This window comes from Pleurodeles waltl, chromosome 3_1, assembly GCF_031143425.1.
Source record: "Pleurodeles waltl isolate 20211129_DDA chromosome 3_1, aPleWal1.hap1.20221129, whole genome shotgun sequence".
Classification (NCBI taxonomy): Eukaryota; Metazoa; Chordata; class Amphibia; order Caudata; family Salamandridae; genus Pleurodeles; species Pleurodeles waltl.
Window position 1 is genome coordinate 1,776,030,487 of NC_090440.1, and position 17,220 is coordinate 1,776,047,706.

Genomic DNA, 17,220 nt, shown 5'->3' on the forward strand with positions numbered 1-17,220 from the left:
ACTATGATGTTGGCAAGGTTGTCCACCTCTACAATTTTATAATATTCAGTAAGACGTAGGTGAATAACCCCAACCGTGTCTAGGAATTTGTTTATTAAGACATTTGAATACAGCACTCTTACTTTTTTTTTTTACTCCATTAATAGTTCTGTACACCAGACAAAGTGAGGGTGAGAGAGAATCAAATGAGAGAGAGGGTTGTGAGATGTGGATGTGAGTTAAACTGTAATACACAGACTTTCTACGGTTAATATAATCTAACATAGGTCCATTGAACATACCGCCAATGGGACTACACTATATATCCTGCATTACTTCTTCAAATGGAGCATGTGCTTTATAATACTTCAAAACATGTCAGTAATCACTGGGAAAAATACAGTTTTTATCCATTTTGGGCAGCTAGGCAACTGAATAAACAGTGATAAGTACTGATTTGAAAAAGTTTGTAAAACAAAAGTGAAATCCACAAAACACTGAAGACTGTGCAGCTGATGTATATTATGTGTTTATTGGTAAAACAATGGTATGATGAGACAGCTAACACCGACTCAAAATGCCAGACCAAAAGGAATATCTCTGCATGCATTTGTACTCTTTTGCTTCTGCATACTCTTGCTGCCCTACTCCAAACCCATGAACAGCACCGCTGCAAATGCATGGTTTCAGAAACTGTCCCCATTTGGTCTCGGTCCTAAAGTTGTGTGATGGGGTCAGCACCACATGTATGTTACTCTGACCAGGAAGGGGTCATTTCAAAGGCCTCCACACTGACAGCTTGCCCAGCATGCCTCTTTCATCCAAAGCTGTTCTTCCTCAGCAAAATAAAGGCTGATTCTATCATCTCTGATCCCACCACTGCCTGCAGCCAGAAGCACATGACCGTGCCGCCATAGCCTGTGAAATTGGTCTGTCACAGAATGAGACATGGCATCTGTGAGACACGGTCTCACTTCCAAAGAGACATTGCTGTGGCTTGTCTCCTACAGTAGGCTCATCTTAAGACTGCAGCTTACATGTCTTTGATTAGAATGCTCTGTCTGTCTTAAGCAGCTTGCAAGGGGGTAAACTTGTCATGATAAAGGTGCCTGTGTGACACATCTGTAACTCTTATTGATATTCAGGTTTTGCTTGGAGCACGTTTGTTGTAATCAAAGAAAACCTTGATTTATGAGCCTGAAATGGAAATACAAGCTTAACTCCAGTTTGTATGTAAGTTTAAGGAGTGCCTTTTTCCCTAAACTTAGTTATCACTTAAAAGGGTATAATTGCTTTCTGTGGCTACATTTGTATAATTTAGTTTCAAAACTTTTTTTGAAGTTTCAGTGAGTGATAAAATTAAATAAGAGTGCCTGATTATGATCTTGGCGGACAAGGTTACTCCGTCACAAACATAAGAGATATCCCACCTGCCATATTACGGTTTTTATTATATTCTATGGAAATTGTAATACGGTGGATGAAATATCCGTCACGTTTGTGATGGAGTATTCCATCTGCCAAGATTGTAATCAGGCCCAGACTCTGGGCTTTTGTGCCGTGCCCCTCAGAGTCCAGCTACCTCTCCCTTTGAGCCATTCACCATTTAGCTGGGCCAAGCCAGCCCTCAGATCCCTTTCTGACCTACACTGCCGACGCTCAGATCAGCTCACCAGCTTAAAGACTATTCCTTTGCCAGCTCTTTTTCATGCCCAGCTCACTTTAACAAATCCTAGACCGTCCCCTTCTGATGCAGAATCTCCTCATGATAGTGGTTATGGTCCCTACTGTGAAATAAATTGTGGCACCTTTAGAATATTGTTCGTTTTAATACTGGTGCCCAGACAGTTCTCCCTGGGATCCGATATTCTGTACTTGCAGGTCTCTCTTAAGAGGCCTGACTCTGGCTGATCTGTAACCTGTAGGTTGCCTTTGCTGTTAGAGGACTGAACTAGTACTGTCAGCATAATCTTAGGGATATCTTTTCTGCTAGATGACTAAGCCTAATCACTTAAAAGAAAGCTGTAATGTGTGCACTGCCTGCATCACTCAGCTCTTCCATCCCTTCACAATGCTTCATGTCAAAGGAAGTTGCCCAGTGTGTTACCTAGTTTGATCCTCTTTCTGCACACTCACTGCATCAAGCCCAGTGTGTCTTACAGGAAGCTCTTGTGACATGGAAAAAGATGAGTGGATGTGTGTCCCTAAATACCGGTCACCTGCAGGACTCCGTTTCTGATTGTACTTCCCTCATTGTCCTGCTTTCACAATTCTCTGCACTGTTAAAACATGATTGCAGCTTTACATACAAACATTTGCGTTACTCAGAACGTGTTTGTGCGCCTCCACTCAGTGCATTTTTTGTAAGGAGGAATTGTAGGGCACATGTTTACTAGAGTCTCTTTGGTCTCATAGAGCAGAACGTTTGAATAGCGTATTATCATATACATTCTGCTTATTTGTGGTCTGATTCAGTGCCATGGATCTAGGAGGGTGCCTTCTGGATTCTAGGCTAGTTGAATACGGGTCTGTGTATATGTAATGTGTTTGATACTGTCTAGTGTCACTTGAAACTCTTTCTGAAAGAATCCTTTCTATGTTTCGGAGAGATAGCCAGGTGAGCATGTAGACTATTGTAGAAGAAGATGCCTGGTTACTGGTCCTTCTCCTTTGAGTCCTTCTAGGATGAAGCCTCACAGACTCCGAGGAGGGAGAGACCAATCTAAGTAAGCATAAATGATGTGTACACTATTGTACATGCTTAGCCAACTCTCCCTCCTGAAACCCGGGACAGATAATCTTTTTCTGATGCTCATAGGTATTTAGAGAATAAGACATGGTAAAACCTATTGTGTTTTTAATTGCAGATTTTTCTCTTGTCAGACTTGCATGGATGCTAATGTAACAATGTAGAATTTCAAAGAAGCAGCATGAGATTTGCAACTAAATGGTAACCTGTTTGTCCTTTCTCTTGGCAGCTCTCTGTAGACACGTTGCAGTTCATGCTGTTTCTGTATATTCAACAATTAAATAAAGTTTCTTTGCGCACCTCTTTAATTGGCGAAGAATGGCCCAGTCCCAGAACTAGAGCTTCATCTCCTGATTTTGGTGGAAAATCCCGAAGTCACAACAAGGTACTGAAAAATCTCTTCTATGTAAGCAATGAGTGGCAGAGGAATGACAGCATCACTTTTCTGGTTGATATTTCTTTAAAGAGTACATTGTTGATTAGAGTACTATAACCTGCAGTCAATGTAATGTCTTGGACTTCTATTACTTATCCAAAGTAGACAGTTCAGCACTTTTTCTGTGCATAGCAACTGAAAAATATGTAGAGCCTGACTTTTTAATATTCACACACTTGTAACCATTCCACCAGTTCAAGATATGAGAGGGTGTATTCTCAAGCTGTCTGTCTGGGGCCAAGGAAACGCGGGCACCAAATCTGTCCTTGTAATAAATCTTGCCAGCCTTTGACTGGAAGGAAATGTAGCAGAATGAGCAATCAAGACTTTGGGTGATGTCGATTTTCTCACTCTCCGACAAGTAAAGTTGTATGTCCAGACAGTTTTGTAACTTTATAGATAGCATAAGACTTTTTTCACTTCACCTAGTTAACATAAAAATACATGCATGGTCAATCTGGTTCTACGTTGATTTTCCTGCAGTGCATCTTATTGGCAGTGATGTGCACGGACAACTGTTCCCCACAGTAAGTTGATGATTATCCAAAACATAACTACATTTCTCCAACATTCTTAATTCTTGATTGATTTATTTATCAATCCTTCAGTATATCCACTAACTTCATTTTTGTATTTTAGCAGAATAACATCTCATCTACAAAAAAAGTAAGACTTTTTTTCAAGCATCTGCCCCAAGTTAAAGACACCTCTTCTTACCAACATTAGACATATTGTATCTAGAGGGCAGGGCATAATGTTTACCAATTTAATAGAATAATACAACTTCACATAATGTTGGTCCATAGCTCAAACTATTGAAAATGTACTTTTTAAAAATACTTTTAGGTTATTTCAGGTAAACATTAGTTCGTACATATGTTGAAAAAATGTAAAATAAGCATACTACTTTCCAAATTCACCTATTGTTTTTTTCACCATGTAAACATGGTACCCATGTCCAGAGTCACATACCATGGCATATTTCTGACTTCCTTTACACTTATGCACTGTTGATGTTTCCTTTCTCACATCTTGCCAACACATGCACTTCAACCTTTTATATCTATTTCCTGCAATGCTGTATCCACTTTCGTCCCGATGTTGTTCAACCTATTCCACTTCCTGTTGTAAAGCAAGTTGGTCCTTAGTGACTTGGTCACACAACACTAGAACGTCAAACTTGCTGACTCCTGTCTGTTAACTGTATTCTGAGATGTAGCTTCCCCAACTGATCTGGTTCCAGTCTAACCAACATGAGACTCACAATGAGGACGTCAGCTTTTATATACTTGTTTACTTCTTAAATCATAATCATCATAAATCATAATACCACCCCAGGTTTTCTGCTATGGGATACACTTGTTGTGAATTCCCTTTAGTAACTAGACTAGGCACCCTTATTTTAGCTTTATGCTGGTAACATGTATCTTTACATTCACACGTTTTATTCATTTTAATAATTTTTAGCACAGCCCGTCTTCAGCTCGTTGTTCCTATATTTGAATCAGCTGCCTTTTCTGAGAAGACTTAGTTGTTCTCATTGCACATTTTATTAGTACCTTTGCACGCATTTCACTCTTTGCCCTGCTCAAGGCTGTCATGATCGGTACATAATATTTTAACTAGTGTTGCCACTCCAGGAGTTATGAGGACAGCCCTCAGTTCTAGACATATTAAAATGTCAAGCCTGTTCTTAGAACACTGTTCTGTTTGCTATATAAACACCATGTAGGCCTAATGAGGGCATTCCAGTCATGGCCATGCGGGTACATGAATCACTCTATTGATCACTTTGCTGATCCTGGCTTTGACTCCACAGCCAACTAGGAGACGTGCCAGCAAGCAACAGGCAGACCTTTGCCCGCCTTTAAGGTATGGGGTTGGGGGCTTCCCATAGGTTGGGACAGGCAGAAGGGCTAACGCCACTTTCTCTCATGTTTCAGACATTAGGGTATAAGTGTAGGTAGGAATCATCACGTTTAAAATCATACCAGGATGGTGGGATTGTTTATTTTTTTCACTCTAATGGTAACCATGATCACAGTTTTATGCTTCGTCTGCCTAATCATTGGAGCACATGCTTTTTATAATCAGATGCAATTGCTTTAGTAAATCTATTGAAGCTCATTCTGCATCTCCTCATTTGCCTCTGCACGTATGAGACTTTGTGTAACTGAGAGAAAGGGTATGTTCTGTTCACCATGGTTTCCCTAAGGAGTGAGAGAGTCATGTTTTTAGGCTGCCACAAATCACCTTTATTTTCTAGGTTTGGGGTGCTGAGACCTAGCCATCTATGTCAGGCTGACAGCTTCCAGACGATGTGGGACAAATTCAGTCACCCACAATCGATGGTGCTGCTTTCCTAATCTACTCAGTCTTACCCCCAAGTTAAGAGTCCTACGACATGGCGCCACCAACATTTGGTGAGGCACAAATGTAACAGATTTCCTGAGTATCTCCCTCTCTCATGTGCCAAAGGCATCCTAATTACCTTTATACAGAGATGTCCGTGGTCTAAGGAAATATCCTCCTCAGCTAAATAGGTAGTACCTATCTTAGCCTGTAGGTTGTTCAGGCTTGACTATTAAAAGGATTCCCCAAATCAGTGTTTCTGTCTCTGAATTTTACCATTTTAGAATATGGCAGACCCACAACGGGTGGGAATTCCAGTAAATATGAGACTTCCTCTCTCACAACAGTTATTAAATAATGGGCTCACTGATGAGGGTGGAGATGTTACGTTCATGGTAGAGGCACACAATGTGTACAGAACAGAAATATCTTATTCATGGGTCACCTTTCCTGCAGCAGATGCAACGACACATCACTTTTATAATTACACAGTAGCAAACACACCTGCAGAGTACAGACGTTATGCATATTTAGAAATACACCTCTCATCAAGCAAACCAGAATTGCTTTCAAGGTGCCGTTCCACACGTTAGTCAAGATGTTAGATTTGGCCACTTGCATATCACATCCCAATGCACAAAATATGTAGGTAGCGGATGTACGTCTCTTATATAATAATCTAGTAGATATATGTAGACGCTTAATACAATGTTCGATGGCATCTGTCGCTGTAGATACGCATGTTCTGCAATAGCTCGCCATCTGGTGTTGGGCCGGAGTGTTACAAGTTGTTTTTCTTCGAAGAAGTCTTTCGAGTCACGGGACCGAGTGACTCCTCCTTTTGTCTCCATTGCGCATGGGCGTCGACTCCATCTTCGATTGTTTTTTTTCCGCCATCGGGTTCGGACGTGTTCCTGTCGCTCCGAGTTTCGGAACAGAAAAAAATAGTTAATTTCGGAAGATTTTCGTCGGTATTGTTGCGTTCGGGATCGGCGTACTTACATTCAACACCGCATCGAAGATCGAAGAGCTCCGGTGCCCTTCGGGGTAGTTTTTCGATCCTCCGTCGGGGCCTGGTCGGCCCGACCGCGTGCTGAGGAACGCCGATGGAACGGACCCCTTTCCGTTTCTGCCCCAAATGCCACAATAAATACCCCTACACAGACCAACACTTGGTCTGCAACCTGTGCCTGTCACCTGAGCACAGCGAAGACACCTGCGAGGCCTGTCGTGCGTTCCGGTCCCGAAAAACACTCCGAGACCGTCGAGCCAGAAGACTTCAAATGGCGTCCGCACCGACAGCCCGACGGGAGTTCGAGGAACAGGAAGAGGAAGGTACCTTCTCGATCCAAGACTCAGACTCCGAAGGATTCGACGATACACAAACCGTGAGTAAGACGTCGAAAACCACACAAAGAAACATTTACAAGGCCCAGGGGACGCCACTGCCACCAGGCCATGGCTCAACCCATAAAATCGGTGACCGACCGTCGGCACCGAAAAAGGCCCAAACGGTGCCGAGATCGTCCGACTCCGGTCGAGACACCGGCACGCAGCCTTCTCGGGACCGAGAAAGTGCTGAAGACAAGCCTCGACACCGAGATGCCGGTGTGGACACGGCTCGACGCCGAGACAGCGGCACCGAAACAGATCGACGCCGAGAGGTTTCGGCCCCGAAAAGGAAAAAAGTCACCTCGGAGCCGAAAAAACACGCAGACAAAGTTTCGATGCCGAAACAAACTGCAAGCGACCCAGCTTCAGGCTCTTATACAGAAGAGCACTCGCTAACCTCCCAAATGCAGAAGCATAGGTTTGAGGAAGAGCTACAAGCAACTGATGCGGACCATACGCAAAAGCGTATCTTCATTCAGCAGGGGACAGGGAAAATAAGCACCCTTCCCCCCATTAGGAGAAAGAGAAGGTTGGAGTTCCAGACGGAACAAGCACCACAACCAAAAGTGGTGAAAAGAGTTACACCACCACCCTCTCCTCCGCCCGTGATTAACGTTTCACCAGCACAAACGCCATCACACTCCCCAGCTCACACCACCATGAGCCAGGGTGACCAAGACCAGGACGCATGGGACCTATACGACGCCCCAGTGTCAGATAACAGCCCAGAGGCATACCCTACAAAACCATCTCCACCAGAAGACAGCACCGCGTACTCTCAGGTGGTGGCTAGAGCAGCACAATTTCACAATGTAAGCCTCCACTCAGAACAGGTCGAGGATGATTTCTTGTTCAACACACTCTCCTCCACCCACAGCTCCTACCAAAGCCTGCCTATGCTCCCTGGTATGCTCCGGCACGCAAAAGACATATTTAAGGACCCGGTCAAAAGTAGGGCAATCACACCAAGGGTGGAAAAAAAGTATAAGCCGCCTCCTACGGACCCGGCTTTCATCACAACACAGCTGCCACCAGACTCTGTTGTTGTAGGAGCAGCTAGAAAAAGGGCCAACTCTCACACATCTGGAGATGCACCACCCCCAGATAAAGAAAGCCGCAAGTTTGATGCAGCTGGTAAGAGAGTCGCAGCACAAGCTGCAAACCAGTGGCGCATCGCGAACTCCCAGGCACTACTTGCGCGCTATGACAGAGCCCACTGGGACGAGATGCAACATCTCATTGAACATCTGCCCAAAGACTTCCAAAATAGGGCAAAACAATTGGTTGAGGAGGGACAGGCCATCTCCAACAACCAGATCCGCTCCTCCATGGACGCTGCAGATACAGCTGCACGGACAATTAATACATCTATAACTATCAGAAGGCATGCATGGCTCCGAACGTCTGGATTTAAACCAGAGATTCAACAAGCAGTTCTCAATATGCCTTTTAATGAAAAAGAACTGTTCGGTCCAGAAGTGGACACAGCAATTGAGAAACTCAAAAAAGATACGGACACTGCCAAAGCCATGGGCGCACTCTACTCCCCGCAGAGCAGAGGGAATTACAGCTCATTCCGTAAAACGCCCTTTCGAGGGGGGTTTCGGGGTCAAAGCACACAAGCCAGCACCTCACAAGCCACACCGTCCAGTTACCAAGGACAGTATAGAGGAGGTTTTCGGGGACAATATAGAGGAGGGCAATTCCCTAGAAATAGAGGAAGATTCCAAAGCCCCAAAACCCCTACTACTAAACAGTGACTCACATGTCACTCACCCCCTCCACACAACACCAGTGGGGGGACGAATAGGTCATTATTACAGAGCATGGGAGAAAATCACTACAGACACTTGGGTTCTAGCAATTATCCAACATGGTTACTGCATAGAATTTCTACAGTTCCCTCCAAACATACCACCAAAAGCACAAAATTTAACAACACACCATTCCAATCTCCTAGAGATAGAAGTGCAGGCACTATTGCAAAAGAATGCAATCGAATTAGTGCCAAACACACAAATAAACACAGGAGTTTACTCACTGTACTTTCTGATACCAAAGAAGGACAAAACACTGAGACCAATCCTAGACCTCAGAGTAGTCAACACTTTCATCAAATCAGACCACTTCCACATGGTCACACTACAAGAAGTATTGCCATTGCTAAAGCTGCACGACTACATGGCAACTTTAGACCTCAAGGATGCTTATTTCCATATACCAATACACCCATCGCACAGGAAATACCTAAGGTTTGTATTCAAAGGAATACATTACCAATTCAAGGTACTGCCTTTCGGATTAACAACCGCACCAAGAGTCTTTACCAAATGTCTAGCGGTAGTCGCTGCACACATCAGAAGACAGCAAATACATGTGTTCCCATATCTAGACGACTGGCTAATCAAGGCCCATTCGTTAATAGAGTGCTCAAATCACACGAATCATATCATACAAACCCTCTTCAAACTAGGGTTCACCGTCAATTTCACAAAATCCAAAATTCTGCCACGCAAGGTACAACAATACCTGGGAGCCATAATAGACACATCAAAAGGAGTAGCCACTCCAAGTCCACAAAGAATTCAAAATTTCAACACCATCATACAACGCATGTATCCAACACAAAAGATACAAGCAAAGATGGTATTACAACTCCTAGGCATGATGTCATCATGCATAGCCATTGTCCCAAACGCAAGACTGCACATGAGGCCCTTACAACAATGCCTAGCATCACAGTGGTCTCAAGCACAGGGTCACCTTCTAGATCTGGTGTTAATAGACCGCCAAACTTACCTCTCGCTTCTGTGGTGGAACAACATAAATTTAAACAAGGGGCGGCCTTTCCAAGACCCAGTGCCACAATACGTAATAACAACAGATGCTTCCATGACAGGGTGGGGAGCACACCTCGATCAACACAGCATACAAGGACAATGGAACGTACATCAAACAAAACTGCATATCAATCACCTAGAACTTCTTGCAGTTTTTCAAGCACTAAAAGCTTTCCAACCAATAATAGTTCACAAATACATTCTCGTCAAAACAGACAACATGACAACAATGTATTATCTAAACAAGCAGGGAGGGACGCACTCCACGCAGTTAAGCCTGTTAGCACAAAAAATTTGGCATTCGGCAATTCACAACCAAATTCGCCTAATTGCACAGTTTATACCAGGGATACAAAATCAACTCGCAGACAATCTCTCTCGAGATCACCAACAGGTCCACGAATGGGAAATTCACCCCCAAATACTGAACACTTATTTCAAACTCTGGGGAACACCTCAGATAGACTTGTTTGCGACAAGGGAGAACGCAAAATGCCAAAACTTCGCATCCAGATACCCACACAAACAATCCCAAGGCAATGCCCTATGGATGAACTGGTCAGGGATATTTGCTTACGCTTTTCCTCCTCTCCCTCTCCTTCCTTACCTGGTAAACAAACTCAGTCAAAGCAAACTCAAACTCATATTGATAGCACCAACTTGGGCAAGGCAACCCTGGTACACAGCGCTGCTAGACCTATCAGTGGTACCCTGCATCAAATTGCCCAACAGGCCAGATCTGTTGACACAGCACAACCAAAAGATCAGACACCCAGATCCAGCATCGCTGAATCTAGCAATCTGGCTCCTGAAATCCTAGAATTCGGGCACTTACAACTTACCCAAGAATGTATGGAAGTCATAAAACAAGCAAGAAGGCCATCCACCAGGCACTGCTATGCAAGTAAATGGAAGAGGTTTGTTTGCTACTGCCATATTAATCAAATACAACCATTACACACAACTCCAGAACATGTAGTGGGTTACTTGCTTCACTTACAAAAATCTAACCTAGCTTTCTCTTCCATTAAGATTCACCTTGCAGCAATATCTGCATACCTGCAGACTACCTATTCAACTTCCCTATATAAAATACCAGTCATTAAAGCATTCATGGAGGGCCTTAGGAGAATTATACCACCAAGAACACTACCTGTTCCTTCATTGAACCTAAATGTTGTCCTAACTAGACTTATGGGTCCACCTTTTGAACCCATGCACTCCTGCGACATACAGTTCCTAACCTGGAAGGTGGCATTTCTCATCGCCATTACTTCCCTGAGAAGAGTAAGCGAGATTCAGGCGTTTACTATACAGGAACCTTTTATACAACTACACAAAAATAAAGTCGTCCTAAGGACCAATCCTAAATTTTTGCCAAAGGTTATTTCACCGTTCCATCTAAATCAAACAGTGGAACTTCCGGTGTTCTTTCCACAGCCAGATACCGTAGCTGAAAGGGCACTACATACATTAGATGTCAAAAGAGCATTAATGTATTACATTGACAGAACAAAGAACATCAGAAAGACTAAACAACTCTTTATTGCATTTCAAAAACCTCATGCAGGAAACCCAATTTCAAAACAAGGTATAGCCAGATGGATAGTTAAATGCATCCAAATCTGCTACCTTAAAGCTAAACGACAGCTGCCCATTACACCAAGGGCACACTCAACCAGAAAGAAAGGTGCTACCATGGCCTTTCTAGGAAACATCCCAATGCAAGAAATATGTAAGGCAGCCACATGGTCTACGCCTCACACATTCACCAAGCATTACTGTGTAGACGTGTTATCCGCACAACAAGCCACAGTAGGTCAAGCTGTATTAAGGACATTATTTCAGACTACTTCCACTCCTACAGGCTGATCCACCGCTTTTGGGGAAATAACTGCTTACTAGTCTATTGCAGAACATGCGTATCTACAGCGACAGATGCCATCGAACTGAAAATGTCACTTACCCAGTGTACATCTGTTCGTGGCATCAGTCGCAGTAGATTCGCATGTGCCCACCCGCCTCCCCGGGAGCCTGTAGCAGTTTGGAAGTTACCTTCAATTATTTATATATGTATCATCTCAACCTTAAATAAGTGCATACTTAGTCACTCCATTGCATGGGCACTATTACTACAATTCAACTCCTACCTCACCCTCTGCGGGGAAAAACAATCGAAGATGGAGTCGACGCCCATGCGCAATGGAGACAAAAGGAGGAGTCACTCGGTCCCGTGACTCGAAAGACTTCTTCGAAGAAAAACAACTTGTAACACTCCGGCCCAACACCAGATGGCGAGCTATTGCAGAACATGCGAATCTACTGCGACTGATGCCACGAACAGATGTACACTGGGTAAGTGACATTTTCATTATAATACAGACCTTAAATTCTGCTTCACCAAGGACTGCACAAGCAGTACCACAGTTGGCTATGCCTGGGATAAACCCGGCGACTATGCGTTCAATAATGGGTAATGTTCCCCCCAAAAACAATGAAATTCCGGTCTCTATTGCACAGAAAAAAACAGTGCTTCCCCATACGGGACCTCAAGATAAACATTAAATTCTCACAATGTGCTTGCCGTTTGAAATGGTTCCCCCTATAGATGACTGTACCACAGCACAGTACTTACTGCAGTTTACACTACTACACATGGTACTCCGACACTTGCAATTCTACTAAAAGTGTTAAAACCAATTCACAATGAGCACAGGGCTGCCCCTGCCCTAGATTTGGGGATGAAATTAATGGACAATTTTGCCACTGTCTCCCCAATCATATTAAGTAATATTAAAAGGGAAGCAGTAGCATTGGTAGTAGCTCTTCAGTTTGCCTTGTGGGGGGCATGCACTACTGGGCCCAGACGCCTTTTGCATCTGGAGGCGCTTACATAGCAGCACTTCCTACTGTGCGGGGCGCTCTTCAGTTTGCCCCGAGGAAGGGCCGCGTGCTACTGGACCCAGACGCCTTGGCGGAAGGATGCCGCTGATGCTGACTTTTGCACTCGGGTGCGCTTATTAAACGGGAGCACTTCCCGCTGGGCTGGACACTCTACAGTTTGCCCCAAGGGGAGATGGGGGTGCACACTACTGGGCCCAGACACCTTCACAGCAGGACGCCGGTGATCCTGACTTTCGCGCCCAGAGGCGCTTATTACATGGCAGCACTTCCCGCTGCCCAGGATGCACCCGGGCGCGTGCCCGTACGAAGACCAGGCCAAGACACACCTGTCCTAGCCCGTCACATACCGGGCTGGGCACATGTTCTTTAGAAGTTTTTTTTCTTTACCTGGTAAGCTTTCGACTATTTTGTTGTGGGCATCTTCTGTCCCCGCCTTAGAAAGTTTGGACAATACGGGGAAAAGGAAAGTTACTCCTGCCTCCACTTCAACTCTGCAAACCCATCCTCGGTCCTCTATTGATTTTTTTTTTTTTTTTTTTTTTAGTACCAGCTGTGAATTTGGTATCAAATGAAATCAAGCTGATGAAGCGTTGTCTTTCCTTAGTGGTGGAGGGCATTGAATCCATCCTCCTTACTAAGCCATCAAGTCCTGCTGTTATGTGCGACTTTGGTTCTGCTGGAAGTACATCGCAAGTTATATCTCCAGCGGTCTCTTGTTACTCAAACCCCTTGTTTGGAATCAGGCGGAACTGTTACGGGTGAGCCAGTGGTGGAAGAAGGCCTGAATGTAGTTGACTGTTCTGGTGTCTTAGTTAACTCTTCGGACTCTAGCCCATTAGCGAAAAAGCAAAGGAGGGCCTTAAAACCTAAGCCAAGTCAACGTTTGCAGACCTCGAATTACAAAAATCCTGTTAATCCGGTGTCATTGCACCCACCAAATATTGATTCCTGGTCATTGATGAAGATTTGGTTTAATGACTTGTTGGACCCCAAGTTGCAACATATACATAGCCGATTAGTCTCGTTAGAATCTAGCTTAGGCAATTTAATGTCTGTGGTAGAGAAGGGACACGCTCAACTACAGTCAGTAGCAACTCAGTCAATGTTTTCTCCTTGGTTCCCTTCCACAGTAGTGGTTGCTGGTCCCAGTTATTTATCTGATGTAGTTGCTCAGAGCCTCCCTTCCAGCTTACTGAATGGCAGTAGAGATGATGGCCTAGTTAATCAGATAGCCACAATTTCTGTTAACCCCCACCCACACAATCCAATCCCCCAAACGTTTAATAAGATGTTACATCTTGCTAGCCAACGTGGGAAATAAATGGTAGAGCACCCTCAGACCCAACTCCCGCTCATCAATTTGCCCCAGCTTCATGTCCTTAAGGAGGCAATCTATTGGCGACTATGTGATTGTCAATATTCGTGGTCCTGGTGTTGCTAGGGAAGTGCTTGCCCTTGCCAGAGCTGGCATTGTGAGATTTAAGCAGATGAGAATATTACCCGTGTAGTTTTGTTTTATAAACATCTAGCCCCTGCTGGTGGTGCTGATATTACTGCAAACCAAATTCCTCAACATGCTTCTGCACCAGGTACAGGGACCCGTCCTTACCCTATTCCTTTCTCACTTAGTCATAGATACTCCGCTTTGAATGAGCTGCAAGTTGTTTATTGACAACCATTTACAACTTTTAATAATGTGCCTAGTGGAGTTGCTCGTGGGGGTGTGCAATCGTTTGGGGGAAGCATAAGTGTGATGCCGGCTGAGTCTGAGACTAGTTCCTCTGCAAATTGACCAGGTGAGGTTGATTGCAACCTTTTGCTAGTAAGATACCGTATTTAAAACCGCATCTTGTTGCTTGCAATCTGAGAAAAAAGTTTTTTCTGTGGTGCCGACCTCTGCTCTTGTGCTTCCCAGATCAGACCAGGTCATACCAATACGGTCTAACCCGTAAGATACAACCTCAATATCCCACTACACATGAAGCTAAAGCCCCATTGAGGGAGATTCTCTCACAGCTTGAGTACCAGGGAGCAATTGAACCCTGTGTATCTCTTACAAATGACCCTTTGTTTCCCGTAGCTGAGCCAGACCCTTAATTTATAGAGTAGTCCTAGATTTCAGGCACCCAAATAGTCACACACATTTGCCATACAAAGCTCACACGGTACTGCACTAATTAACAACATAATGCGCAAAAAATATAACACAACCTTGGATATTTGCAGCATTTTTCCTGCCGAAATCTAGCACCTGAAACCGGGGATCTAATCGCATTTTCCACATTGGGTTCCAATCGCAGATTTTGTCGACTTCCTCAAAGGTATAAAAACAGTCCAGGACTGTTCTCTGCCGGTGTGACATCAATATTGCATGATATTGATTTTGAGGAGTTGTCCTATGTAGATATCAACTGCCTGACAGATGATGACCTCAACACATATTTAGCCGGGGTGGATCGCATTGTTGAGATTCGTCACACAAGGCTACAAATTCAATTTCAAGAAAACAAAAATTGAACTTTCATCACTGATTGTGTGTGGTTTGTATTATTGTGTCCAGTCCTTCAATGTATACTTACACAGCTGGTGCCTTAATGGGTTCAGAGAGTCAACTGGAAACATCATAAAACACAGATTTCTGTGGGGGAAAGTGGCAGATCTTATAGACAAGCTGCCATGGGCTCATATAGTACATACATTGGGTCATCAATGTTGTGGAATACACTTTCTAGAAATCTCATTGGCAGATAAAGCTATGCAGTGGCAATGCCTTCTGTTGCTGTAATAAATCGTTCTCATGTGAGAGTGGATGATGAAACATTGGATGCTGTGAAAGCCTGGACTGATGGCTAGCCCTGCAAAATATTCCTCCCCATTAAGTGCCCAAAATATTGCCTTTGCTGCAATACCAGGGGTTGGTGAATGTGTGATCCCCAACCAAGACCACAAACTAGATTTGATTTAATCAGCTCATGAGGGTGTTGCTTCTGCCCATGCTGGTGTGGCAGAACCATCACCTTATTGCAAAAACGCTGAGGTGGCCAGCTCTATGCAAACAGACCAAGTGGTATGTTCTTAGCTGTGACATTTGACAATTAATGGGTCCACCGTTAAACTCCCACCGCAGACATTACTCTAAACATCCAGCATGCCTTTGCTGTGTGTGTACCTGGAACACTGCGGTCCCTTACAACCAGATGGTGCATACAAATATATTCTACTTGCTATAGATTAATTCTCTAGATTCATATGGGTGTGACCACAACGATCGGCTGACACTCAGATTGTTAATAAAGATTTGCATGTCTTCATTGGGACAAATGCAATTGCAACATTCCACTCGGACCAGGGCCTTGCCTTTGCCTCCAGGGCATTGAGGGACACCATGACAACAATACCACCCTGAGGGAAATTCGGTAGAGGAGAGTAAGAACCAAGACTTAAAGCAGTCCTTTACAGCTAGGGTACTAAGTTTAGGTCGTAGTTGGCTCCATCACCTATATCTGGTCCAGAGAGCATTAAACTATCTGCCTAGAAGGACAAATCTCTTATGAAGTCTTGTTTCAGATCCCCATGTACGTTCCAGATGTTGGTGGTCCTGGTGCGGTTGCTACAGAATCACCTTTTGAGATAAACAAACGTATCACTGTTTTACAGGAAATACAACAATTCTGTGATGAAAATTCATCAGCACATGCTGCCACCTGGAAAATGAGGGATTTGCTACCATCCACAGGCTAGATACCTTAAGTTGGGGATCTAGTTTGTGAAAAGATACCCTTGAAGAAGGAGTTTGAATACACTGTCCTAGGAATTCACTGTAACAGAATTTTCATTCTACCACTGCCACCTGATTCTAAGGCAACCCCTTTGTCTCCATTGGCAGCGTTTGTTTGCATCATGTGGCTGATCTTGCACAGTAGACCACAAGGAATCCTGGGTAGTTTCCTTTACCCCTCTCACTACCATTCAGAATATATCTCTTCAAGCACTAAACAATGCTGAAATTATTTCCCAAAGGCTGGGGAGGGTAGAGAATGAACTTTTGTTGATTTCTGTCACCACTTCATCAACAAGAAATGTCCAAAATATAAATTAGCAATTTTCCAATGCAACACAAATGGATGGAATCGTTTTATAATGAACCCTTTGGATACATCTACAAGCTCTTACTCATCTGCACCATCTCTAGTTTTTCACAGACTGCTTTTGGTTACTTTGCTAATATTGATGACTTTTCTTCAAACTCTTCAGGATCAGCTACTGTACCTGTAATACGTAAGCTTTTGATCTGCTTAAACATAACAATTTGGTTCGTCCCTGGTACTATGTGTGGATAATACTGGCATTGCTTGCCTTTATTTTATGTATCGGATTTGTTATTGTCTTCTTTTTGTTAATACATGGTCATTGTCTTCCTGAACGCTCTTCTGTTGAATTGATGGATGAGGTTTTGAAGCCTTATTTATCCTTATTTAAAGTGCAAAGAGACTTGTCCCTTCTGAACAATTCAGCTGTTCTAGTTCCTGATGGGATTGTTTGGGATAAAGTACCATTTGATATCTTTG

At 43.8% G+C, this 17,220-nt stretch overlaps 1 protein-coding gene across 10 annotated transcripts in view; it reads left to right on the plus strand.

Moving 5' to 3' along the window:
• TBCCD1 (TBCC domain containing 1) overlaps positions 1 to 17,220 on the plus strand; it is a 356,963-nt gene that overhangs the window by 38,162 nt on the left and 301,581 nt on the right. For all 10 annotated transcript variants that reach the window (XM_069225791.1, XM_069225786.1, XM_069225795.1 and 7 more), the window contains one exon: positions 2,958 to 3,113. In XM_069225791.1, coding sequence (XP_069081892.1) covers positions 2,958 to 3,113 — 156 coding nt within the window. The remainder of the gene's footprint in view (positions 1 to 2,957; positions 3,114 to 17,220) is intronic.